The sequence below is a fragment of the Equus asinus genome, chromosome 8 (genome assembly GCF_041296235.1).
Source record: "Equus asinus isolate D_3611 breed Donkey chromosome 8, EquAss-T2T_v2, whole genome shotgun sequence".
Taxonomy (NCBI): Eukaryota; Metazoa; Chordata; class Mammalia; order Perissodactyla; family Equidae; genus Equus; species Equus asinus.
In genome coordinates, this window is record NC_091797.1 from 29991835 (window position 1) to 30017888 (window position 26054).

Genomic DNA, 26054 nt, shown 5'->3' on the forward strand with positions numbered 1-26054 from the left:
GCTGCCTTGACTGGTCCCCCAAACCCTGCATCGTCCTGCTCCCCAAAATATGCCCCCAGGGCCTGGGCCTGTCACAGGTGATCCATTTAATCCTCACACCAACTCTGCAGTGTCTGGGAGGTGGGGTAAGGCCATCCCCGTTCAGATGTGGGAATGGAGGTTCGGAGGTTCGGAGGTTCAGAGATGCTGGGCGACTTGGCTTTGATCTGGAGCAAGTAGGTGATTGACAGGGGACATGGGCCCCGCCTGTGCCCAGACTCAGCCTCCTGAGTCAGGCAGGCCAGCTCTCTGAGGCTGTGCCCCCTGCACCCGCAGATCTGGCCCAGTTCCCCAAAGGGCCAGGGCTGGGCGTGAGTGGAGGGCCTGGTGGCAGAGGGAGAGGGTTTCAGAGGAAAGACAGGACTTCACCTCCTTGGGGCCCCTGAGGCTGCTCCATAAGTAGTTGTTGGATGAGAGAAGGTGCTGGACCTCTCCACCCAGTCACTAGCCCATCCCACATCAGCACTCCCAGCCAGGCCCACCTCTGGACCAGTGCTCAGGTGTGGCCCAGGCTGGCCTGGCTCCTGGGAGGTGCGGGTGACCTGGGAGGTGCTGGTGGCTTGCCTGCAGGGGGACCTCATGGTGCCTTCATGTGAAGGGATTTCAGGTAAATCGGGGAGATTCAGGAAGGAGGCCTTTCTACGTTCAGAGGAGGATGGGCCTGGGCGGGGGGTGCCTTGCGCACAGGTGTGGATCTGTGAGACGTGGGGCTGTGTGAGGGGCGCGTGGTGACGGCTCACTGTAGGGCTGCTGGTAGTTGTGCTTGATGGCATATGGGTGGGTGTGGTCGGGCAGGGTTATCATATGAGGCTGTGTGGCGTGTGTGGCTGTGTGTGTGTGTGTGTGTGTGTGTGGCTGTGTAGGGGGATACATGTGTGTGTGCCCCCGGGCAGTTGTCTGAAGTTAGAGTTGCGTGCACATATGACAAGCGGGGCTTTCCATGACTTGTGTGTACGGGTTTGTGGCTCTGTGACTATGTGTAGGATGTGACCGTGGGAGGTCGGGTGTGGTGGAATGTGGCTGTGTGAGGCCGTGCAGTTGCTGCCTGAGCTTGTGTGGCTGCAGCTGTGGGATTGTGTGAGGTGTGACGGTGTGTCGGTGCCTGTGTGTGGCTGTGTGTGTGTCCTTATGTATGAGGTTGTTGCCAGGTTCACGCCTGTGATGGGGTGGGGCTGTGGGTGTTGGGTGGGTCTGTGTGTCTCTGCATGAGGGTTTGTGACCGTGAGACTGTATGAGGCCGTGGTGGTGTGTGGTATGTGATTTTGTGAGGGCGTGTGTCACCATGGATGTGTGTGTGTGTGTGTGTGTTCAGGGCTGGAAGTGTGGGGGCGGGCGCTGAGGGTGTGCAGGAAAGAAAGGATGTGCGTTCTGCCTCCAGGCTAAGGTCCCCGGTCTGGCCAGCACCTGATCACCAGGGACAGTTCCCAGGTTAGTGTCCCTAGTCCCCAGAGCAGACCCCCCAGCCCAGAGTCCTGACTGGAGCTGAGTGATGTGGTCCTGTCCTCCCAGCTCCTGCCCTCCTTCCTCAGCAGCCACCCCCCCCCCCCCCCCCCCCCGCCCCACAGGCCTGGCCCACTCCCTAGGGGCGTTGGCTCCGGGAGGCAGACCCAGGCCCTCACAAACACCATCACATTTGGCCCTCACTCCAACTCCACCAGGTGGAGTTTCTTTAAGTCGTTCCCCGTTTTACAGATGGGAAGGGTGCTGCTCAGAGAGACTAAATAACTTGTCCAAAGTCACACAGCCAGGAAGCAGTGGAGCCAGCATCCTCTCCTCTGCCACAGGCTGGAGGGGAGGGGAAGGTGACCACAGGTGTGATATTCCTGCTTTGCATAAACCTTTGATGGGGTGCGTCAGGGAGACACCTCCTGGCAGGAAACCAGGGTGACTGCCCCCCTTGCATTGTCCCTTAGTACCTGGGTCTTCCTGGCTCCAGCCACACCTCTCACCAGTGGGCCCACCGCCCCCCGCCGGCCAGAGTGCCCTCGGCTGCAGCACGGAGGAGAGTGTACGACCTCATGCCCTTCTCCGCTGGCCCAGCTATCTTCGGCCCTGGGCCTTGGGGGCCCCTCCCATTGCACAGCTGTCTTCCACCTTTCTTCCCTTGCCCTTCCTTTGTGTGTGCATTTCCTGAGTGCTCACAGGAGGGAATTTGCATCGAGGGGAGGTAAAACCCTAGCAGAAGGCAGGACTGGGAGACGCCCAGCACGCCAGTGAGCGTGCAGCCCTGGCCAGTCCTGTGAGGACAGACACCATGCGTGGATTGTCTTTGTGGCCCAGAGCCCGGCACTGAGTGGGTGCCAGGGGCAAATGGGTGCCAAGTGCCTGTGCACACAGACGTCTGGCACTCGGTGTGACCAGGTCGTGGCTCAGGGGGGAGGTCACAGTGGACTGTAGGGGTCAGGGAGCCTCCCCAAGGAGGTGGGAGGGTTTGAGCAGGTGCCCACCCTGGATTCCTATGGAGCCTCTGCCCCCACACCCGTGCCAGCGGCTCCTGCCATGCTGCCCCTTCCGTTCCTGTCGGTTGGGCGCTCAGGGGCTCATTCACCCAGCACACGTGGATCACCGCCTGACCCGAACAGGTACAGGATGCGTGCCAGGCCCCGTAAGCCCCATGCAGAGACAGATGCCAAGGAGATAACTGAGGCCCAGCGAGGGAAGGGCTGCAGGGGGTCACTCACCGGCCCCAGGTCGGGGCACTCCTGACCCAGGAAGCCTCCTCTGCACAGGCCTGTTTGGGAAGCAGATGTGGTTGGATGGCGGATCCTGGTAGAGACTGAGTGAGCTGGATGTGGCAGACTTGAGGAGAAGATGTAGGTCTCAAGTGTCACACACACACGTACAAGGGGAGTCACTGAGGGTCGTAGGCAGGGAGCCATGTGTCGGATGGATTTGTGATTTAGAAAGAGGCTGCAGTGTGGGGAGCAGAGCTGGGAGCAGGAGCCAGAAGGGGTTGGGGGCCATGGACCAGGCCCGAGCCACGCCCTAGAGAGGCCTCGAGGTCCCTGAGGAGCCCCAGGCCCAGCTGGAGCCAGAGCTGGCTGGAATCAGGGTCCCCCATTACTGTCCCCCCAGCCCTGCTCACGCTGGAACAGCCGCAGGTTGGGGGGCATCGCTTAGGGCCTGGGCATCTTCTGGACCTCAAAACACTTCTAACTGTGGCTCTGCTGCCAGAATCCACCAAGACAGCTCCATTTATTCAGGCAGGGGCTTCCTTCCCAGTTGGAAACAAGGTAGCGCCTTATTAGCACCCACCCATCTGAGTAGCTCCCTTTCCCAAGCAGATTTAGGGGGAGGGCCTGGCTTCTGGAGTGGGAGGAAAAGAGAGAAGGCCTGTGTGTGTGCGTGCATGTGTATGACAGGCCATACGGTCCAGGGTGACTTCCAGCCTCCCTCATGCCTTCCCCCCACCTCCTTCTCTCCCAGGAACCTAGGGGAGCCTGGGGGACCCCCCCCTTGGTTGTATAACTCCCTCATTTCTCTCTATGTTGCAATTTGCTGCCTTCGCATTTTGCTGTAATGTAGATTTTTCCACTCGATTTCCTAAAATTTGTCTTTTCATTGTTTTTCTCCCTTTTTAAATTTAAAAGGCCAGAGAAAAAAAGGAAAGAGAAAGGGGGTGCCCATGTCTGCGGGCCTCCTGGAACCTGTCGCTGCTGCTTGGACTGTGAGCCCGGGCCTGGCTGTGCCCCCTGCACTGCTTGGCTGCAGGGAAATTGCTGGAAACTCTGGAGGAGGATTCTTCTCCTCCCGGGTCTGGAGCCCAGGGTTCTGGGTGCTGGTTGGGCAGAATGAGCAGCCTGGGATGTGGAGTGTGAGCCCAGGTCCAGGCGCTGGAGCTACAGGGCGTGGCATGGAGTCCCCTGGAGCCGTGGATGTGGTGCCCTATCCTGGTCACCTGGCCCAGAGGGTCTGGGCCGTTCTCCACCTGCCGCACTGCCTGTGGGCTGGCCCCTGTCCGGGTTGGGGCCCAAACCGTGCCTCAGGGCCTGGCAAGAATAGGTCTCTTGGTGAGTGAGAGAATGAAGGAAGGAGGTGAGAGGGATGCCCAAGTCTGGAGGATGTGGCTGGGAGCTCAGGGCAGGAACAAGAGGGCCCAGGTCCCCCGACTGCCCCCTACATGGAGGTGGGCTTCTGCCTAACTGGGCCACCAGGGAGGGCACAGCTACACGTGCGGGTGCCATGAAGGCATCTGGGGACTTCCTGGAGGGGCTGGCCTCGCAGCATGGTGGGGAGGACTTGTTTAGACAGTGGAGTGGGGACAGCCTGCCGGTGGGGACCGGGGAGGTACTGGGAGGAGGAGGAAGCTGAGCACAGGGGCACTGATCATGCTGTGTAAACGCAGGTCCCTGGGCGCATCAGGGAGACTCCTCCAGTGGAGACTGAGCTGACCGACTCCCCCTGCTGTCCCTTAGTGCCTGCAGGTTTCTGTGTGCCAGCCCTCAAACAAGCTCCCTGGAGCCTCTGCGCTGATGGGGGGAGCCAGGCGCACACCCTCCCAGGCAGTGGAGGACAGAGAAACGAGGTCATTTCAGCAATGCGCCCTCACTGGAGGGTGGGAAGTCCTAAGTGTTTCTAGTTCCTGGCTCTTAGGCAAGGCTGCAGCCCCTAGAGAGAAGTCAGGGCAGAGCCCAAATCTGCCTTCAGCTGCGGGGCCAGGCCTGCGCCTCCTGTCCTCGGACGAAACCCACTGGAGAGAGGGTGCAGCCCCTGGCCTCCCTCCTTCATGTCACCCTGCTTGCTTCCTCCTCTGCCCTGACTCCCAGATGCTCTCCCTCCCTCCTGCCCTGTGACGGGAGCTGCATCAGGGTGGGCTCTGTGCTCACGGCTGCATCCCAGCATCTGAACCGTGCCAGGCACATCCTGGGTGGGCAGTAAATGTCTGTTGGCCCAGGGAAGGGAAGGTGGTGGTAGATGGGGCAGGGCTGTTGTCCACTGTGTGTTGTCTGGGGAAGCGCACAGTGGGCTGGCACTCGGGGCATATTCCTCTGTCCCTGGTGTGCTCCCGCTGGCCAGGAGTGCTGTCCCCTGTGCTTCTCCTCCAGCCAATCGCTCTCTCTTTTGGTCTTGCTTTCCCAGCTAGACTCTGAGCTCCCAAGGAAGGGGTCCCACTTGTTATTATTTCTTTAAGGACTGATTATGCCAGGAACCGAGCAGGACACTTGAATGAATGAATGAATGAACATGCAGACCCAGCCCTGCCTGTGAGGGGTGCAGTTGGAGGCAGACACTGACGCATATCCATCGGCCGGACCCTGAGAACACTGGCGAAGGTCACCAGACAGCAAATGGAAAGGGCGCAGAGACCGCAAAATACAGCAGGAGACCGATATCAAGTTTTACTAGTTTTTCTCCATTTCGTTTTCAAGTCGGGGCGAGAAGATAGGATTTCAGGAGCCAGACGGCTGGAGGAGAAGGGCGGCCCCAGACGGGCTCCCCTCGCACCTCCCCTCCAGTGTCCTGTGGACGCCCCTGGGCCGGGCATGGCCGCGTGGCCCCATTTCACAGATGCGTGAAGTAAGGCCCGGTGTGTGAGGAGCGGGATGCATTCCCTGTCGCTCGTGTCTGGCAGTTCTGTCTGGCCTGGATTCCGGGGTCCAGATTCACCAAGCATTCACATTTTGTCCTATTTGCTTCTGATTAGTTTTTAAAGAAATGGAATGTGGGTTGTTGGGAATCCACGCCTGTGGAGGCCTCCTCAGTCGGGCTCCTCTCCTTCCCTCCCTCGAGTAACCGTGACTCTGATGCTGGTGGTTCCCTTCTTGTCCTTGTTTAGCCATTTGGCAAGCATTTATTGAGCACCTGCTGTGTGCCAGGCACTGTTCTAGGAACTGGGGAGAACCTAATGAATACAACAAAGTCTTCTGCCTTCGTGCAGCTTTTGCTCAGATACCTGTGTGTCCCTATGTATCACACGCCTTATTGCACTGGTCTTTAAACTCTACAGAAGTGGGACAGTCATGCTGCAATTTGCTTTCTCAGTCAATGTTAAGTTTTCAGGATTCCGTCTTGCTGATCCGTGAGAGCTGTTTTCTTTCTCTTAACGGCATCGTACAAACGCACCGCGGTTTATCCATGCCTCCATCGTGTCGTGTTTAGGCTGCTTCTGTCGTTTTGCTGTTTCAGTCAGCGCCGCGGTGCAGGGCTTTGTGCGCTTCTCCTGGGCCACATGCGGCTTCTCCGGGCAGGGGTGAGGAGGGGCTGCGCTGGCCTGTGGCGCCGGGCACACTCGGCTTCACTGGACGTCAGCGTGGTCTCTGGAGCACTCTAATGGACGCTGCTGTGTCACAGTGGCCAGCTGGCTGGTAGCAGAGGCGGGGCCTTGAGGGGTGGGAGCAAGGACTAGTCAGTTCAGACGGGTGGGACGGTGCAGGTGTGGAGATGGGGCAGGCTCGGGCCGCCTGGGGTGGGCTGGGCACTCACTGCAGGGCTGGGGTGAGGGCAGGGGTGGGAGTTGGAGAGCTAGGAGAGGTGGGCGGGCTGGTGGGGCCCAGGGAGAAGTGGGGATGCCCTGGCACTCGCTGCGGGGTTTTGGGCTTTTGTTCAGGTGGCTCTGCTTATGCTGGGACGCAGCAGGTGGGAAGCAGTGGGAGGGCTGGGCTGGATTCTAAAGCCCTGGGGCAGGGGCGAGAGCCTCATCCAAGGTGGGCTCTGGCCCAGCTGCCGAGTGCCCCTGGGCAAAGCGCTGCCCTCTTTGGCCTCAGTCTCCTTGCTCCCAGGCCAACTTGGGCCAGGAGGTCTCCGTGGTCCCTATTGCCCATTTGCGTTGATGTTCTTGGCAAGTAGCCGTTGCTTCCCGCCCTGGCCCTGCGTGAGGAGGCACTGGCCTGGCGGGTGGCGAGGCTTAAAGCAGGCACCTGGCGCCTGGGTGCTTGCCAGGGGGCTGGGCAGCTGGCGCGTGGAGTGAGGGGCGTGCCAAAGGGGACCCAGGAGGGCCTCAGGGGCCCAGGGGAACCATAGATGCCCCCATGCCCCCTCCCTTCTTATGATCCTGTCCCTGGAGCCCGGGGGCCGCGGACGGTTCCAGGCCCTGCCAGAGTTAGGGAGTGGGCTCCATGCTGCTCTGGTTGAATTTGGTTACGTGACTAGCAGCGTCATTTAACTGGATTCGTACTTTATCCAGTGAAGGGGCCATGGGGGAAAGGAGTAGGGTTTGGAGAGGTGTGCCCTCCCTGGGGGAGAGGGTGTTCCAGGGAGTGTTAGCCACGGTCCCCACCGTCACCACCGTGGTCCCCATGGTGACGGAGGGCTGGCAGGTTTGGTATATGACTTGGGGTCTTTTCAGGAGTGGGAGGTGCTGCCAAAGAAGAGGATTGACAGAGACCCAGTGCGCTAGGCCCTCCCCTCTCTACCAGAGACGGGCTCTGGACACAGACCTGGTTCACAGTCCCACTCACTGGCTGTGTGACCTCTGACAGGCTCCTTAGCCTCTCTTAGCCTCAGTTTCCTCCTCTATAAATTGGAGCTGTACTGACGATACTGACCTCAGATGAGTGAATCCATGTAAAATTTGCAGAATAACATTCAACACGCATTAGACGCTCTGTCAACGTTCACTGGTATTATTGAGCTCTGCATAACCCCCCCATCTCCCCTCCTGTCCCCCTGCCCTGTGGTTGTTAGCATATCACATCCTGCTCAGACCTGCTCTCATCTCAAGTACCCTGTGGCTCGCTCATGTTCTGCCTGACAGAGCCATGGTCACCTAATTCTTCCTTCACAGCGAAACGGAGCGTGCAAGACGTGCCCTGGGGTGTCAGGCGGGCCCAATGGAACCTCTCAGGGGAGCATCGCCCAGAAATACTACTTAATCTAAGAGTTTCTCCCTGATGGAGGACAATTCACTCCATCCCCTGCCTCCCTCCCCTCTGCCCCGTGGGCCCCCTCTTCTTGGAGCCAGGTGGCTCATCCTCACCCCCCATCTAGCCTCCTCTTGTCCATCTGTCTCCCCAGATGCAGGGAGAAACATCGCAATTGGCCCACTTTCTAATGGAAAGGAACCATATGGAGGGTATAGCTGGGAGCTGAGGGCCCGCCCGGCTGCCTTAGTGCACTGTGGGCAGGAGGCTGGGTCCCCTTGGCTCTCTGTGACCCGGGCCTGGAGGGGAGCCTGTCTTGCCCAAGGATCCTCGCTCCTTCTGTCCCTTCCCCATGAGCTCCTGGTAACCTGCTTTTCTCCAGTGCTTGGGACTTCTCTGGGTGTCTTAGGAGAGGCGTGGGGAGCTTGGCCTCTGGGGAAGAGGCAAGAAGTAAGGGAGGTGGGTGCTGGTCAGGGTGGGGGCAGAGGGCCAGGGGGCAGGGATGTGAGAACTTCCTGGGGCTGGGATGTGAAAGTGCGTGTGTGTCATGTGGCCCCAGGCCTGACAGGCGCCTGGCACAGGGCAGCCCGCCTTCTAGTGGGCGTACCTTGGTCTCCCCAGAACTCCCCGCCACCTGGTTGCTTACACCTCCTCCTCCTGAGACTCAGCTGCGTGTCACCGCCTTGGGGCACCCTTCCACACCCTGAGCACCTTGCAGCTCAGACACCTCCAGAGGGACATGGGCTCAGGTGCAGAAGCCTCAGGTGGCCCTGGCCTGGGCCGGGAGGCCATTAGGAGGCCTAGGGGTGCCCAGCCAAGGCGGCTGGTTTGAGGCATTGGCTGTGATCCTGCTTGTGGTGGAGCTGGGCTGAGACCCCTGAGTGGGACCCAGAGGAGGGTGGCAGTCTTAATAAACGGGCTGGCTTCATTAAGAATAGTCCCTCATGCTTTTCCATCAACCAAGCCCTGACTCTGCCTCCGGGGGCCCTGGAGACTCCACTCTTCCCCAGTGGGGCAGGGAACTGTGTGGCTTTGGGCAAGCCACTTTTCTCTGAGCCTCAGCTTCCTCACCCGTCAAACCTGGTTGCTGCTAGAAACGGTGGTCCACGATGCTTTTGTACCAGATCACTGGGATTTAAATATGTGAAGGACACTTGTCCCCCACCAGCACGGAGAGACCCATCTGAGGCCTGGAACCGGCTGGGTGAAGTTGAACGTGCTCCCAGGGTGTCTGGGTGTGAAGCCGGGCCCGCAAGGTACGGGCTCTGCCTCCCAGATGCGCCTGCAGGCTTGGGGCCAGGCTCTTACAGGGCAGGGAGCTCACGAGGCAGGAGATCTGGCCTCTGTCCCTCGTCCGGGACTCAGCCAGGTAGACCGTGGGCTGGAGAAGGAGACTAAGAGGGCTCCCAAGCCCCCCAACCCCAGGCAGAGCTGCTGCGGCCCCTCCAGCTGAAGCTACACATTAGAATGGCCTTCCCGGCTTTCTGGAGCTCCCTGCTGGGGATCTGATCACAAATAAGATGGGGGGCGGGGGTCAAGGCACCCTGCAGGGCCCGGGCTGTGGTGGGAGCTGGAGAGGGGCCTGTGGGAGCCCGGGAAGGAAGCTGGGAAGACCTGGGTGAGCACGGTGGCCAGCTGTGCAGCATCACTGCCCGGGATGTGTGGTCCGAGTCAGCAGCCGTGCATGCTGCTCTCACCAAGGGGCCTGTTGATGAGTGAAGGCCTGGGGACAAGAGCCCCGGGAGGTGTGTATGGATGTGGGTGTGGGGCCACTAATGGCCCAGGGTGGACAGTTTGCTCTGATCTCAGATTTACTCTTCCAAAAAACCTTATGAGGTGGTTACAATGAAAATAAGCAATGCTTACTAAGCACTTCCTATGTGCCAGATATTACTGTATTTGTGTGCATTAATTCACTTAGCTTTATATCAACCTATGAAGTAGGTAGTATTATTATCTTCACTTTATAGATGATGTATTTGAGGCACAGAGAGGTATCATAACTGCCCTGAGGTCACACAGCAGTAAGAAGCAGAGCCGAGATTTGAACCCAGGCAGTCTAGCTCCTAAACCCAATGCTGTGTTGCCTCTTGCCAGCAGCCTATTTTATATATGGGGAAACTGAGGCACAGAGAACTTAAGTGACATGTTCAGGGTCACCCCGCTAGTGAGTGGTAGAATGAAAATTTGCACTGTGGCTGTTCTGACTGCACAGCCTGTGCCCGCAGATCAGGACGCAGGGGTTAGGAGTCAGGCTGGGGGACCCCAGCCTTGGTCTCCTGCTGTGAGCATGTGTTGGGCGTGAGTGGGGAGCGACTTGGGCTCCCCTGCTGGCTCCAGGCTGACTGGTGCCCTTCCCGCAGGGGGTGTGTGCATCGCCCAGTCGGTGAAGATACCGCGGGAGCCCAAGCCGGGGGAGTTCGACAAGATCATCCGGCGCCTGCTGGAGACCTCGAACGCCAGGGCAGTCATCATCTTCGCCAATGAGGATGACATCAGGTGAGGGCAGGTGACAGTGGGGGGACTGGGGGCCAGGCTTGGGGAGCGCCACTGGTCCTGTTGGAGACCTTCCTGGACAAGCAGACCCCACCCTGGGATCCAGAGAGCTGGGGTCCGGGAGTGAGTGTGCGGGCTGGGAGACCCCTCAGCCTGGGGCACGGCTCCCCACACCCCTCCCTGTTTCCTGCATCCATTCTACCAATCAGGGACGGTAAACAAGTGCTTTAATGGAGGGGCTAAGACCACGCACTTGGGGCCACAGCACCTAGGTTCTAATCCTGCTCTGCATCCTGCTAGCTGTGTGACCTCAGGCAAGTTTCTCAACCTCTCTGGGGCTCTTTTCTAGGCTTGAAAAAAAGAGCTAATGATACCTGCCTAATAGTGTTGTTAGAGAATTGAATGCAGAGTAGTGGGGAGAGGCCTGGGCTGGGGCACACAGTCATGGTGGGAAGTATCGTCACCTCCCTGGGCCCCAGTCTTTGAGTGTGAAGAGCGGGGACAAGTGGGCTGTGGGTGCCAGGACCGTAAGTGCAGAAAGCCTGGGCCAGCCACCTCTCCGCACGTCTGCCCTGGGGTCTGAGTCAGAAACTCAGGGGCACTTAAAGATGACCCCTGAGTGCCCCACTGAAACACTGCCTTCCGGCCTGTTCCCTTGCTACCATTGGAGACAGATGTTGGGGCCAAGATGGGCCAGACCTCGAAGTTGCCCAGTCTGAGGGGAGACATCTCCTGCTCTGGGTCCTGCGGGGGAGGCGTGGCCCCTGCATTTGCAGAGGAGCTGAGACAGCAGATGTGGTTACGCTGTCAGAGCCCCCTGTGCCCTCAGGCGGCCTCTGTCCGCTGGCCCAGCCAAGGCTGCCTGTCTGCCCCCACGTGACTCCCTCCCCGTCACTGACCAGCGTCCGCTCTGGGCCCCATTCTCTCCCACACCTTTCCCACTTGGTAAAGACCCCATCCTGGACTCCTGAGTTGCAGCAAAACAGATGTCCCCCCGGAGACGTTGCCCGGTCCCTGCAGGGACAGACGGGGAGGTTCTGGAAGATCAGTAAGGTCTCCAAAGCCAAAAGGGCTGACTCGAACGGGTGTGTCTCAGGCAGAGAAATACCAGGGAGGGGGAGTCCTCAGAGGCCCTGTGACAGCTCTGAGCCCAGCGCAGAGGCTGCTCCCCGCCCCCTCGAAGCTCACAGTCCCCTAAGTTCTGGCTCTGGATGTTCTTGTCCGCAGGTCAGCCAGCCCCGGGGGCGGGAGTGGCTCCTTCTGAGCTCTCTTTCCTCACTTGAGTCACCAGTCCCTGCACTCCTCCCCCCATACCCACCCAAAGCCCAGCACTACCCTTCCCCGCCCCCAGATATGCCCCGACTGCTGGCCTCCTGCTCAGCTGGGATGGACCCTGAGCCGGGAGGGAGGATGAAGGCGCTGGGTCACTGTCCCAGAGAAGAGGCCCCTGGGGGCAGAGGGAAGGGCCTTAGAATGACTCCCCAGGTGCTGGAGGAAGTGTGGTGGGAGGCAGGGGCATTTCTGGAAATCCACATGCATTTTCAGAAGCCAAATAAACCCAGAAGTAAAAATAAACCCAGGTGACTGCGGGTGGAGGGCTGGGAGCCCTGGTCATCTCTGGCTGGCCGGATGCTAGCAGGTATTAATAGGGCTGCGGCGTGGGTGCCGAGAGAAGCCCCACCTGCGATTAGTGTGCCCTGGGAGGCTGCCCTGGAAGGTCGAGAGTCAGGAGATGATGGAGGAGGGAAGGTGCAGGCTCTGGGGGCTGGGAACATGTTTCTCCCTGGCAGCCCCAGGCCGTCCTGCCCTAGCTGGCCACCTCCTGCACAGGCCTCACAGCCACCCCCAAGCCCTTGGGTCTGTGTCCCGGCCTTTACCCATGGGAAGTACCTGGCCAGTTTCTAATATCCTGGCCTCTCACTTGCTGTGTGATCTTGAGCAAGTTGCTTGCCTCCTCTGTGCTCTAGTCTCACCCCGTGGAAGGAGCTGGGTTGGGGGAATTCTGCCCAGTCCTCCCTGGTTTTCTCCTCCTAGAAGATGCTTTGAGGGACCATTTAGTTCATATATCCATTAAGCATTGACTGAGCGCCTCCTGCGTGCTTGGCCCTGTGGTGGGCTCCAGGGTCCCTGACTTGATAAGACCACCGTCACAGTGGGACAGGGGAGCGGGGTGAGCACTTGGCTGCCCCCGCACTTCCATCCATCCAGGCAGGGTGTGGGGAGCGGCTCTGCAAAGGACCTGGGCTTCTGGCACAGAAGGAGGTGGGGTGGCAAGGGCACTGCTGGCAGGGGAGCGAGTGCAGAGGGGCGAGGGGGTGTGTGCACATGTGACAGTGGATGTAAATGTGCGAAGGGGCTGAGGGATGTGGCTGTGGGCTTAGGGCCGGGCGGCATGAACTCGAGAGGATGGCGGGGACAGATGTAGCTCCAGGGGCCTGAGTCAGACCTGGGGCAGGTGCAGACCGAGGGACACAGGCGTGGTCTTTGCAGGGATAGATGTAGCCCTAGGGGACAGGAATGGCTCTGGGGGAGCACACTGGGCCTGTAGGCAGGTGTGGGCCTAGGGGCTAAGGGTACACGTGTGGCTGAGGGGAAGCCACAGGCTGATGGGCATGTGTGGGCCGGGAGTGGGGGGATCTTGAGCCTGGGGTTCAGGCAGGGGTGCTGGGGCAGCTGTGGGCCCTTGGCTCATGTGGGCCAGGGGTGGGGGATCCAGACACAGCCTAAGCTACAGGCATGGGCTGTGAGGGGGGCAGGTGTGGGCCTGGTCTGGGTCAGCCAAGGGCCCCCGAGCACGTGTGGCCAGGGTGGGGGCAGTGGCAGGGCAGACACGGCTGGGCTGGGCTGGTGTGTGTTCCCACAGGCGCGTGCTAGAGGCGGCACGGAAGGCCAACCAGACAGGCCACTTCTTCTGGATGGGCTCGGACAGCTGGGGCTCCAAGATCGCACCTGTGCTGCACCTGGAGGAGGTGGCCGAGGGCGCTGTCACTATCCTCCCCAAGAGGATGTCCGTGAGAGGTAGGCCAGCAGGCCTGGACGGCACCCACCAATCACGCCCACCTCCACCATCAGCGTCATCCCTGACTGGTCCTACTTATTTCAGACCCCTTCCTCTCCCGCTGTCGTCTTCCCACATCCTGCCTCTCCTCCTTCTTGGCCCACAGCCTCTTTGAGCTCAGGTGTTGGCCTGGGAGGCCTTTCTGGCCACACTCGATCCAGCCGGTTTCAAATCCAGATTCAGGACCCCCCTTTCTCCTTTCTCTGATACTTTGGGTGTGGGAGATGTGTGGCATGTACAGGAGGCTCGTTTATCAAGGACTGTCCTTCATCCCTCCCATCCCCTCTCCCATCTGGGACAGAGGAGGCAGGCCCTCCCCTGCTTGGAGCCAGTCTTCATCAGATGGGGGCCGGGAGCTGCAAGAAGAAGGGGCTGCGCCAGAGCGCGGGGGCCTGCCTGCAGAGCCTGCCTGCATCAGGCAGGCCCTGGATGGGGTCGGGGATGGGCCTGACCTGCTCGGCGTCCTTTCCTCTTGGGGCAGAACCCACAGTCACCCTGGGGAGGAACAGTCTGGTCTGGCCGGACCCTCGCTGTGCATGAGGCATGAAGCTCCCATTAATGGCCCCATGTGGCAGGACCTCCCTGACCTCACGGTGGGGGAGGCGGGCTCCCAGCCTTCACCCCTGCCTCGCTCCGTTCAATAGGGTCCAGCACTGATGCAGCTGGGAAGGCCTGCAGACACTTGCCTCCACAGAACTTTCCAAGAGCCTGAGCCCTGAGCAGGAGAGGGACTTGCTCAAGGTCACACAGCAGTGTCCTCTGTTCACCCCGAGGGAGCACAGGCAGCAGAAGTTTCCACGTCATCCCTCTCGGCCTCACCCCATGATAAACACAAAGTAACAGTAACTAGGCTATTGGTCCCTAGAGATGCCAGGCCCCTTACCGACGGCCCATTTAGTCTTCCCAGCAGCCACATGTAGCAGACGAATACATTAAGGCTTAGAGAGATTAAGTGACATATAGCAGCTATTAAGTGGCAGAGCTGGGATTTGAACCCAGGGTTTGCCTGACAAGTCCCTCTCTTTCTGGGACGTGAGAGAAGCCGTTAGAGCAGTGGTTCTCCTCTGGGGGTGGTTTTGACGCCCCAGGGACATTTGCCATTGTCTGGAGGCATTTTTGCTTGTTACAACTTGGGAGGGATGCTACTGGCGTCATGTGGGTTGAGGCCAAGGATGTTGATGGACATCCTGCAATGCACAGGACAATGTGTTCATAGTGCCAGAGATGAGAGACCCCATTCTAAACCGAGTGGCTCCCCCCAATGCCAGCAGTTCTCGTACAGCTCTGACAGTCATTCAGTCCTCACCTGGACCCTGCCGGAGGCGGCAACCTGACCACTTGGTGTGGGCCCCTTTGAACTTGCATGCCTTCTGGCCCGTCCCAAGCAGCTCAGTCAACTGTGCACATTACACAGAACGGTCATTGTTGCAGAAGGGGCACTGGGAGGAGGCGGAAGGCAGTATTCGCCTGCCAGCCTGCCCACCCCGGGATGGGGTTTTCTGGGCTTAGAGTAGAGTTGATGAGTCCTGTGGAGCATAGGGAGGAGGAGGCTGCATCTGTCAATGATGGGGAAGTTCTGGACTTCAAGGGAGAAGATCCAGGTCCTGGTCTTGCTGTGTGACCTAGATCGTCCCCTACCCTCTCTGGTCCAGTTTCCTCTTCAGAACCAGAGAGCTCAGGTGCTTCCAGCTTTGGGCATCCTTCGCCGGGTCTCTGCTCTAAGCTCAGGAATCAACCCCCCACCCCGACCCCGCTCCTTCTCTAAGCAGCCCGATGTTAGCATTTTGGCCGTTAAAAGGTGGCGGAAGCATCTTCACCCTGTACTTCTCTTCCACAAAGGCAGCAGTTGTAAGATTACACATGCTCCCCCTGGGACTTGAGACAGCTCTTTTCATTTTGAATGAAAAGAAATGCTCCACATTTTGTTTTTTCCGACTGGGCCCTGGATCAGAGGATGTGCACTTCCCTCCCTGCCTCCGCCTGGGCCATCTCTAAGCCTGGGGGAAGCGGGGAGGGCTGGGGCGGGTGGGGAAGGGGGGCGTGAGGCCCTGACGTGCTGGTTCCCTGCCAGGCTTCGACCGCTACTTCTCCAGCCGCACGCTGGACAACAACCGGCGCAACATCTGGTTTGCCGAATTCTGGGAGGACAACTTCCATTGCAAGCTGAGCCGCCACGCGCTCAAGAAGGGCAGCCACGTCAAGAAGTGCACCAGTGAGCACGCGTGCGGGCGGACCGGCCTTCGGGGGCGGGGCCGGGGCTGAGGGGAGAGGGTTGGGAGCCCGAGCAAGGGGGTCTGCAGTCCACGCTGCAGCGGCTGGAGTCTCCGCGGCCCAGGCAGCGGGGAGATGGGGCTGCGCCTGGGGGCGGAGTTGGGGGCCGAGGGGCGGAGCCTGAGGGGGCGGGTCCTGAAGGGGCGGGGCCAGGGCAGATTCGGTCTGACACCAAGAGGTCTTGGGGGTGACAGGGCTTAAGCTGGCAGAAGCCACTGTGCTCTCTCGGAGAAGCCATCGGTGACGCTTCCGAGTGGGGGACGGGGCTCCTGGGTCTCCGCAGAGGCGCCGTCTGGCCTATGGCCCCCGTGGGGTTCATCTGGACGTCCTTAGGTCGAGCCCAGAGAACTGACCTAACCCCAGCTGGCCGGTGAGTCCCGATGCTCACCTGTCTGAACACTTTACAGAAACCATCTCTAACCCCTCGGGGTTCTCTTAGTCACTCAACAGACACCAGTTTGACTCCCGGGATGCACCTGGTTCTCTTCTCAGCACGGTGGATATAGCAGTGAACAACAGAGCCAGAAATCTCTTGGAGTTTTTATCCTAATGAAGAAACAGACAATCAACAAGATAAATAAGTAAATATAGAATATGTCAGAAGGAAAACGTGCGGTAGAAACACATAACACAGAGAAGAAAGAGGATGGGCCCCCTGCAAGGTGGCATTTGAACAGAGCCCTGAGAAGGACAGGGAATGAGCCGTGGAAGGGTGGGCGATGGGTCCACTTTACAGAGCCAAACGCAGAGGCTCAGAGAACCTCAGTAAAGGGAGCTGAGTTCCCACAGAGGGGAGGTGGTAGACAGGATCTGAACCCAGGCCTGATCTAGGCCCGCGGCCCCCTGGGGTAGCCATCTGGGTGCAGCCATATGTGGATACGTTCTGATGTGGGTCCTTGTGTGCTCTTGGTCTGGGCAGCTCTGCAGCAAGACCTGGCCTCAGTGACATGGGGGAGCTCTGGTGTCCCTTAGCCTGGGAAGTGCTTTGCAAGGATGATGAACTCCCCCTTATATCCTCCTGGACCGACTGGTGCAGGTGGGCAGGGGCCGGATGAGCAAGGGGCCACTGAACTAGCCGCAGGGACATGCTGTGTGCAATCCTTGCCAGAGAGGTGGTCCACTGGGACCAGGGGGAGGGAGCATGATGAGGTGGGCGTTAGGTGGGGAGCATGCTGCCCTCTGGTGGTCAGGGGCCACTGGGAATCATGGCCACTTAGGACTGTGGTGTCCCTTGGGGGCCCAGGCAAGTGCACATGTGGGTGTCGGTGGCGGTGTGTGACTGTATGTGCATGAGTTGGTATGTCTAAGGGAGAAGGGGTTTGTCTGTGTGTGTGTGTCTGTGTTTGTCTATGTAGGAGCTTGCGTTCCTGGGTTAGCTAATAACCCATAAATGCCGTTGTTTATTATGCATCTGTTGTGCTCCAGACACTTTAAAGACATCATCTCATTTCACCTTCATAACAACTCTAGGGACTTTTGTGATCGCCGTATTATAGAGGAGGACGTGCAGAGGCAGCAAGGCGAAGCAACTTGCCCAAGGCTGCACAGCGAATGCCTCCCTCAGGCAGAAATGAGAACGGAGGTGTGAGAAGTGTGGGAGGCTGAACCTTGTGGGGAGGGTGACTCTGCTCCCTGCTCACTCCTCTTCTCCCGGTGTAATTATTGAGAGCATCCCCTTTAATTCTCAAAAGTGCCCAAGTGGGGATGGAAAATTGTATGTTCACCCTGATTCTAGGCCACCAGACGTGGCTTGGGGATGGGGATGGGTGAGACTGGAAGTGGGGGAAAGATGGATAGCAGGGGCCTCTGGGCCCGTGTCTAGCCCACCAAGGGTGAGAGGCTTTCTGGCATCACCTCTTGGTCTGGGAGGGGTGGGAGAGGAGAAGGCCTTGCTCAGTGCACATGGGTGCTGTCCAGACTCCCAGTGCTGGGGATTTGCAAAGGCCTCCCTGGCGGGTGCACAGGGCCAAGGGCCACCTCTCGAGCAGCCCTGAGGGCGAGGGCGGAGTGTGGGCCGACTGTCAGAGCAGGTGGAGGAGGGGGATCAGAGCAGGACTCAGAGGAGCTCAGGGCTTCCCTGTGAGCATGACACAAGCTCTGCACCCTCCCTGGGCCTTCGCTCTCTCATCTGAGACCTGGGTTTGCAGGTGAGCCAGCCCAAGGGGTCTCGGGACGAGTGAGACAGCATTGACAGAGGCACGTGGTGAACTATAAGATGGTGGCTCTGCAGCCTGGCTGTGCCTTACAATCACCTGCGGCTGCTCCACCCCCACCCCCACAAAACAGACCCTCAGGGCTGGGGCCTGGGCCCTGGATGTTTTGAAGGCTCCCTAGGTGGTCTCTTGTGTATTTAGAGCTGGGGACCTTGGGCCGGAGCAGTGGTTCCCAAGCCTCGTTCACACTGAATTACCTGGGGAGCTTTGAAAACTGCTGATGCCTGACTCCCACCCCCAGACATTCTGATTGAATTGGTACTGGATGCAACCTGGGCATCAGGATTTTAAAGAGCGCCCCAGGTGGTCCTACTGTGCAGCAAAGTGTGGGAACCACAGGCTGAGAGGGAGAGGCGGGTAATGGGAGGGAGGACGGCATGCACCCCAGGAAGGACGGAGGGTGTGAGCAGAGGAGCAGAGCTGGCATGAGCGTGGGGAGCGTGTGCGGGGGGGAGGCATGGAGGACGGCACCTTGCAGCTAACCTGGATCCTTCTTGCTGTGTCTGAAGCCCCAGCAGAGGCTGGTAAGAGTCTTGAGTGGCCCCAAGTCAGTGTGGGGAGCTGGGGAGCCCATCTGTCGTCTGTCTCTGGGTGAGGGGAGGGCAGGGGGCTGCTGGGAATGTCTGTGGGACCTGAGGCCCACCCCTGGGGAGGGGAGGGCGGGGGCTGCTGGGAGTGTCTGTGGAACCTGAGACCCACCCTGGAGGAGAGAGAGGCAGCTCTGGCTTCCCCATGGTCCTTCCCAGGTTTGAGCTGAGCTGGTCCCTTAGGCTGGGAGGTCTGGGGTGACCCCCACGGAGTGCTGGCTCTGGACTGGGCACCTGGGAGGGAGGGATGGGGGAAGGACTCACCCCTGGGTCTGGGTCTGACTCTGCCTCCTCCCTGCTGTGTGACCTTGGACAAGTCATTTAACCTCTCTGAGTCTCAGAAACTTGTCTGTAGAACAGAGAAGACATCCTCCCTCTCAATGGATTGTTGTGAGGATCAGAGATAAAGTGTATGAAGAGGCTGGCTGAAAAATGATGCCTGTGTTGGATGCTGATAAAATGGTGTTGTCTTCGATATACAGGGGGGTGGGAGAGATGGGATTTACAGGCAATTAGGTAATTATCAGTCCAAGTGTGTTGGTACTGATTCCATCTGTCAGCTGTAGGATCCCGGATGAGGGGGTCACCATCCCAAGGGTGGGTAGAACATGGGTGCTGCACCCATTTTACAGAAGGGGACACTGAGGCAACTGGAGAACATCACGGCACTAGAGATGTGGCAGAGCTGGACTCACACCCCGGCAGCCTGGCTCTAGAGCTGGGGCCCCGCCTGCCCCTCCCACTCCTTCCCTCCCACGCCTCGGGCCCCCCTTTCTCTTGCCTTTGCCTGGCTCTGTATTCTCCCAGACTCTGTCCCAGAGCCTGGCTTCCCACTCGCCTCTCCCAGGTGCCTGCCCCGTCAACACCGGTGGCCTTGGATTGGCCCACTCTGGTCCCTTGATGCCAACAGACTTGATGGTCGGCCTCTGCCTGTTTCAGCGCCAGGCCCCGCCTGCCCAAGGTCTCACAGTGAGAAACTGCCACTCCTCCGTGCGCCGGTCCTTTGCTTTCCAAATCCATCCCTTCCACCCCAGGTCAAGGGTGGGCCGGGTGACCTTCTGAGAGCGTGGAAAGGACCTGCTCATCCTGGGGCCTTACCCTCGGGAAGATTCCATCCGTCCTTCAAGGCTGTCTTTGAGACAGTTTGAGGGCAAGTACTTTATTTGGGAGGGATCCCAGGAAACCCTGGTAGGGAGAGAAGGCAGCCATAAAGGGTGTGAAACCAAGCAGGTGACCACTGTGACTCCCTGGAGCTCTGCTCGCCCTTGGGCTCTGGAGACAGAGAGGAGCACACCTTTCCGTCATCCCTCTGGAGGCGTGAGGGAGCTGGGGTATGTATACACCAACACCCGTCGATCACTGTGGCTGCTCCTGCAGGGCATTCACTCCTCAGCACCTCCAGCCTGCCAAGTGGCTGGGCAAAGAGGGCTTCTGTGCCTAGAGAGAGTCTCAGAAGAGTGGCAGGTGCTGGCGGTTGGAGATTGGGCTGGTGGGTCTCCAAGTGGTAAGGGTGGGGGGTACGGTGGGCCCCCATCGCTTCTCAGACATACAGCTATGAGACTGCTGCAGACTTGGGTGTGAGTCCTGGTGCTGCCGCTTCCCAGCTGCTGCATGACCTCGGGCAGGTCACTTCACCTCTTGAGGCCTCAGTTTCCTCATCTGCAAAAGGGGAATCATGTCACCCACTCCCGTCCCCCTGGAGCCGGGTCCCCAGCACAGTGCCTCCCTCACGGCCTCCTGGAGAAGGGATGGAGGGGATTGCAGGAAGCACGTGCGGGTGGCCCAGGCTCGCCCCCCACCTGAGCGATCCAGGGGTCACTGAGCGGGGCGTCTCTGCAGCTGTCAAGGCCTGAGAGAGGGCAGCTCCCGCCTCCCTCCTCGCCTCCTGGCCCCCTCCCTGGGAGCCTGCAGAGCAGGGTGTGGGAATTAAAGCCGTAAACAAGGCAGATGTAGCATCCGTCTTTTTGACAGCACTGCCAGCCAGGTGATGGCTGAGCAGAGGAAGGCCCGGTTTATGAGCAGATAGGAGAAATTTACTGCCTGCCGCTCCCGGGGGCCGAGAGCTCTGAGAGGGAGGGCGGCTGCGTGGTGGCTGGGGACGTGTGGGAAGACGCCGATCGCCCAGCCTCTGCTGAGAGCAACAACGGCAACAACGATAATAGTAACAGCTAATATTTATATAGTATTTGCTACTTGTCAATTTAGAACTCGTCTGTTCTAGCGTTTTGCGTTTAAATCTTCATAGCAGGCCATTTTACAGATGAGGAGACTGAAGCACAGAGAGGTTAAAGACTTGCCCAAGGTCACAAAGTAATAAGTAGCAGAGCTGAGATTTGAACCCAGGCCATCTGGCTCCAGCGATGTCCCCCCTTGGGCCGGTGCAGATACCCTAGCCCTAGGGCCCTCCTGGCTATTCCAGCCTGGCTTTGACGGATCTTCCCGCCTCCACAGTCCCACGGGAACCTGAGGAAGCCCCCTTCCTGGGGGAAGGAAGGAGGACCAACGTTTGGAAGTACCCACTGTGCGCCAGGCCGTGCTGCCTGTTAGAGGAGGTCGCATTTGCTCAGCCGTCAGCTGGTGGTGGCCAGAGGGGTCCTGGGCCTGCCCCTCAGTGCTGCCGCTCACTCGTTCAATTGCATTTACTAAGAGACTGACTGTGTGCCCAGCCCCGTGCTGGGCTCTATGAAGGAGACAGACCTGCCCCGGGGAGCTTTCCCTGCAGGTGGGAGACAATCTGGCCTTGCGACCACGTGGTGTATGAGGGTGTGGGCCCAGTAGTCCTCAGAGAGGGCAGATCCGGGAGGCCTCTTGGAGGGACATTGAGAGTGCTGGAAACTAGGGAGCTTGCACTTGTAAGTCGGGAAGTCAGAAGTTGTCGCTGGGAAGGTGATGCTTGAGCAGAGACTTACAGGCAATGAGAGAGAGAGAGGCATGTGGAGACCTGAGAAAGAGCATGCTAGGCAGAGGGCACAGCATGTGCAAAGGCCCTGAGGTAGGCTCATACCCGGCGGATCTGAGAAGCAGTGAGGAGGCCCCTGTGGCTGACGCAGAGAGAGCAACAGGTAGGAGATGAGGTCAGAGAGGCGGGGCGGGGGTGGCACAGATCATGTGGGCCTCCTAGGCAATTTGTAAGGATTTGATCTTTTCTGCAGAATGAGAGAAAGCCATTGCAGAGTTTGAAAGATGACTGACGTGATCTAATTTATGTTCTAAAGGCTTGCTCTGGCTGCTGCCTGGAGGAGATGGGGGCGAGGGCAGAGGGAGACCAGATGGGAGGAGAGTGCTGGAGGCTAGGTGGGAGGCGATGGGAGCCGGGAGCAGGGTGGTGGCAGTGGAGGTGGCAAGAAGGGGTCAGATTCTTTATAAGTTTTGCCATGTGGTGCAGAGTTTGCTGCAGGATTTGAGGTGAGAGAACGATGACAGAAAATCAAGGATGACTCGGGGGTTCCTGGCCACACCCTGAGGTGGGGGTGGGAGGGTCAGGCTGGGGCGGAAAGTCAGGAGTTCTGTTTAGGGTGTGGGGGGGGGTGAGATGCCTGTCGCAGGTCCAGAAGTATAAGGTGTGGGAGCTGGAGTGAGGGGAGAGGCCCGGCTGGCCTTGTAATTTGGGGAGTTGTCAGCATACGGATGGGACGGGCTGTGGGCAGCAAGGGGGTGAGTATAATCAGAGGTCCAAGGACTGAGCCAGGGCCACTGCATGTCCAGGGGTCGGGGAGGAGCTGAGAAGCAGCAGCAGGGAGGCAGCGGGAGGCAGGGGGAACTGGAGCATGGCGTCCAGAATGGAGAGAGTGTGGGGAGGAGGAGTGACCGAAATGTCCCATGCTGTGTAGGGGCCAAGTGTGACGAGGACTGAAGTTTCCTTGGAGAGGCGGGTGTGAAACCCAGAGTGGAGCTGAGCAGGAGAGAAACTGATGACAGTGAGTCGGAACAACTCTTTGGAGAAGTTTCATTGTACGCAGAGAAAGAGGAACGCTAGCTGGAGGAGAAGTGGGGTCAAGACCCTCCACTTGTTTGTTTAAACGGGAGAAATTAGAGTGTATTTCTGTGTTCATGGGAAAGGTCAGGTAGAGGGAAAACTAGATGCTGCGGGAAGCGGAAGCTTGGCTAAGGGACGAGGGAGAGGGCACGTCCACGGCTGATTGTGATTCAGGTCCCCAGAGCTGTGTCCCCTTCCCGCCCCGGGCCCCACCCCGCCTGGGAGAGCCGAGCGCAGGCTCCCGGGGCCGAGGGACAGGGAACAGCCGTCCTGGGAGCTGCCTGTGCAGGTGCTGAGCGTGGCCTCTGCCGCGGGTATTACTCGTCTCTGCTGGTCCAGGGTGCCAACCTCATTTCACAGACGAGGGCATGGGAGCTCAGAGATGCCAAACAACTCACCAGACCCGCAGGAGGCTGAATGGGGGTTTCAAGCTGCCCCCATCCGGTCCCGACACATGTGTCCCGTTTCTCAAACTGGGGTCTGTGGGTGTCGGGGGACCCATTCTTGAGGTCAGACTCTGAGGGACCCAGGAGCTCTATGATGATTCTCAAACTTTGCCTTTCTGTTGGGTGACCGGCCAGAAGTGGTCTTTACTGATGCAAAGACACAGCTCTGCAGCTGTGATGATTTGCAATTGGAAGTCACCGTCATGGCCAGGCCTCAGCTGCCCGTGGCAGTATGTGCACCCTGGGGTCACGTTCTTGGGGGTCTGGCATGATTGATTTCCTTCAAAAGTGGCCTGTGGCTGGCTCAAGGTTGAGGAGCCCTGGGCGGTACCACCTGGGAGCTCTTGGGGCAGGAAAAAGAACACTTGGGGGAGTCAGGAGCCCACCCCCGCCGGGCGGGTCCCTCCACCCAGCCCCTCGCACCTTGGCTTCCTCGTCCTGAAATAGTGACCCCATCTACCCAACCAGCAATCCCGCAAGACACCTGGGCTGGCTCAGGGTTCCCTGGGACAGGGGTTGGCGGAGAGCTGAGGCTGAGTTTGGGGGAACAGACCTGGGGAAGGGGGGCCAGGCTGAGTTGTTTGCAGATACCCCAGACTGGAAAGCAGGTGGCTCGATGGAGGTTTATGCTTCAGGGGAGGGGCCAGTGCTGTGGGTCTGAGGAACAAGAGTGTGACTCCAGACGAGGGAGAGCCTGCCGTGTGACTGCTGGGAAGGCCGGGCAGGGCCGGGGGTGGTGGAGCCTGGCCTCGGCATCAGGATTTTGGGACCCTCAGAAAGCCCTCTGTGTCTCAGCGGGGTGATGGGGACAATGACTTGACCACAGGTGAAGTCAGGGAAGAAGGGGAGTGGGGAGCACAGCGTGGTGGCTTTCCCCCCATCTGTGTGTGGGCAGCCAGCTGACCTGGCCCTTGTCTCCATGGGGTAGGTACTCCGCGCTCCTCTCATGGCGAGGAGGGAGCCAGCGCATGCCAGGCTGCAGACAGGACGGAGGGAGGCCCCTGGGGTGGGGAGTTATCCAGTGGAGGAGTGTCAGGGAGCGGCAGAAAACAGGCTTATAGAGCGCATCCACGTACGGGGCTCGCTGCTGCGTGTTTTATGTCTGCGCCTCCTTGAATCCTCCCAGTGGCCCCTCAAGGTAAGTAAGATCTCCTGAATTTACACCGGAGGAAACTGACGCTAGGAGACGCAGTTACTTGACTGAGTTGTATAGCTGGTCCATGGCAGAGCCAGGCGTCAGGGCCGGCTGTGTTTGCTCTGGCCACCACACCAGGCAGCTCTCTCTGGGGGGACCCTAGGACCTTTTGTCTTGCTTCCTGGAAGTTTGCCCAAGGAAGGAGGACTGGCGTGTGAGTAAATGCAAGTTTCGGTACGTGTGGGTGTGTGTAGGCACATAGACCTATGCTGGGTTACACGTGCGGCCCTGCACCTGTGGATGCCAACAGTGCCCGTGCCCCTGGGTCCCCTCAGCACTCACCATCCCTGCCTTTGCCAATGGAGTTAACGCCCCTGGGAGCAGCCCTCAGCCTGAGACTGGCGGGGGCTGGGGTATGTGTCCCCTCAGGCGGGCTGACCCTGAGGTGTGCCCTCCACAGTCTGCTGGAGGTCCCCAGGGGGTAAAGGAGCCCCCCCCCGCCCAGGGTTGCTGCCTTCCCTTCCCCATCCCACTCCCCATGCCCCACAAGGGCGTCCAGGCATCGCCTCCCAAATAAAAGCCTTGCACGCAAATCCTTGTCAGGACCTGCCTGTGCAGCTTCTCAGCCGCACCGTGGGTGAATCCAAGTGACCACGTGCTTGTGTGAGTGTCATGCTGATTGGTGTAGCTGTGTATACGTTGTGCGTTTATATGTTTGAACATGGAGAGGTGAATGGACACGCATTTAAATGCATGCAGCTTTGTGTGTTTCTCCCTATGTGTGTAGGTGTGAAAATATGTGAGTGTGTGTGTGGTTGATTTTGGATGCTTTTGTGTGAGGGGGCCGCCTTGAGAGAGAGAGAGAGAGCGAGAGTGTGTGTGTGCATGGGTGTACACACACATGAGCGAGGTAGAACCAGGAGGATCTTGGCTGGGTGGGGCCAGTTGTGGAGAGGTGAGGAAGGGAGACAAGGAGGAACTCTGATTATTTCAACCTTGAAAACTCATTTCAATTACAATTTACAACCTGCAGACAAAGGCTGCAGTCGCCGTAGTAACCACAGCTGCGGGGGTTTTGAGGAGGAAATCCCCTCCCGGATGGCTGTCACCCGTGGCAGAGCCAAGTGCCTCTCTGGCTCACTGTGCCCCGGGACACAATTAGGACATCTTCACACTGTTGCTGCTGTCATTGCTGCCATGTGGCTGGAATTTATCTCTTCCAGTAGCTCTCAGAAATGGGTGTCTTGCTTCCTCCCAGAACTGTGGTGCCCCTGCCCGGGCCTGGGGGGCTGACCAGCCCACGAGAGGGTGTTTTCTGACCCCCCCTTCTGTCCACGGCCACCTCCCTCCTCTGGCCCCGCAGACAGGGGTCCTTCACTCCTGGCTAGGGGCAGGGCCTGGGCGAAAGAGAGGAGGGAAGGCGGCAAGTCAGGGGCTGGACGGAGGGAGAAGCAGCGGAGGGACAGCTCAGGGTAGTGAAAACTCTTTTGGAGCTGGAGAGACCCAGGTTCAACTCCCAGCTCTGCCTCTTCCCAGCCAGGCCAGTCCCCAGGTGTGTATGAACACCTGATGGGAGCCAGGATGCTCGCGAGATGCTGGGGACGTCACTTGACCACCTGCAAACCTCATTACCTCCTCTGTGAGGGGTGCCAGTCCAGCCTACCGCCCAGAGCCTCAGGGAAGAGAAACTGCCAGGCAGGCAAAGGCCCCGCTGCGGGGTTGTCTGCCGAGGAGTGGGGCGTGTGCAGGGAGCCACACTGGTTAGGGGCACAGCTTCAGACACTCAGGACAGAGTGTCTGTCCTTGTTTACCCTTTATTTGTTGTCCCCCCCGCCCCCCACTGTGAGCACACTCAGGTTCTGTCATTGTGGCTTCCTTCGGAGCTCGAGGAAAAGCCCTGCAGGTTTGAGGGGTGTGTGTGCGCGTGCACATGTGTGTGTGGAGAAGGCACACTCAAGGCCTGGCACTCCCTTGTAAATAAAGGTTCTTTGCAGGTCACCTCACTGTACCTGTTTTCTCCTTTCAATTGAGGCT

General features: G+C 59.1%; 1 protein-coding gene across 8 annotated transcripts in view; it reads left to right on the plus strand.

The window, feature by feature from the left end:
- Positions 1 to 26054, plus strand: part of GRM4 (glutamate metabotropic receptor 4) — a 115068-nt gene that overhangs the window by 69079 nt on the left and 19935 nt on the right. For all 8 annotated transcript variants that reach the window (XM_070515083.1, XM_070515081.1, XM_070515078.1 and 5 more), the window contains exons 4-6: positions 10202 to 10337; positions 13198 to 13352; positions 15464 to 15604. In XM_070515083.1, the coding sequence (XP_070371184.1) occupies positions 10202 to 10337; positions 13198 to 13352; positions 15464 to 15604 (432 nt within the window). The remainder of the gene's footprint in view (positions 1 to 10201; positions 10338 to 13197; positions 13353 to 15463; positions 15605 to 26054) is intronic.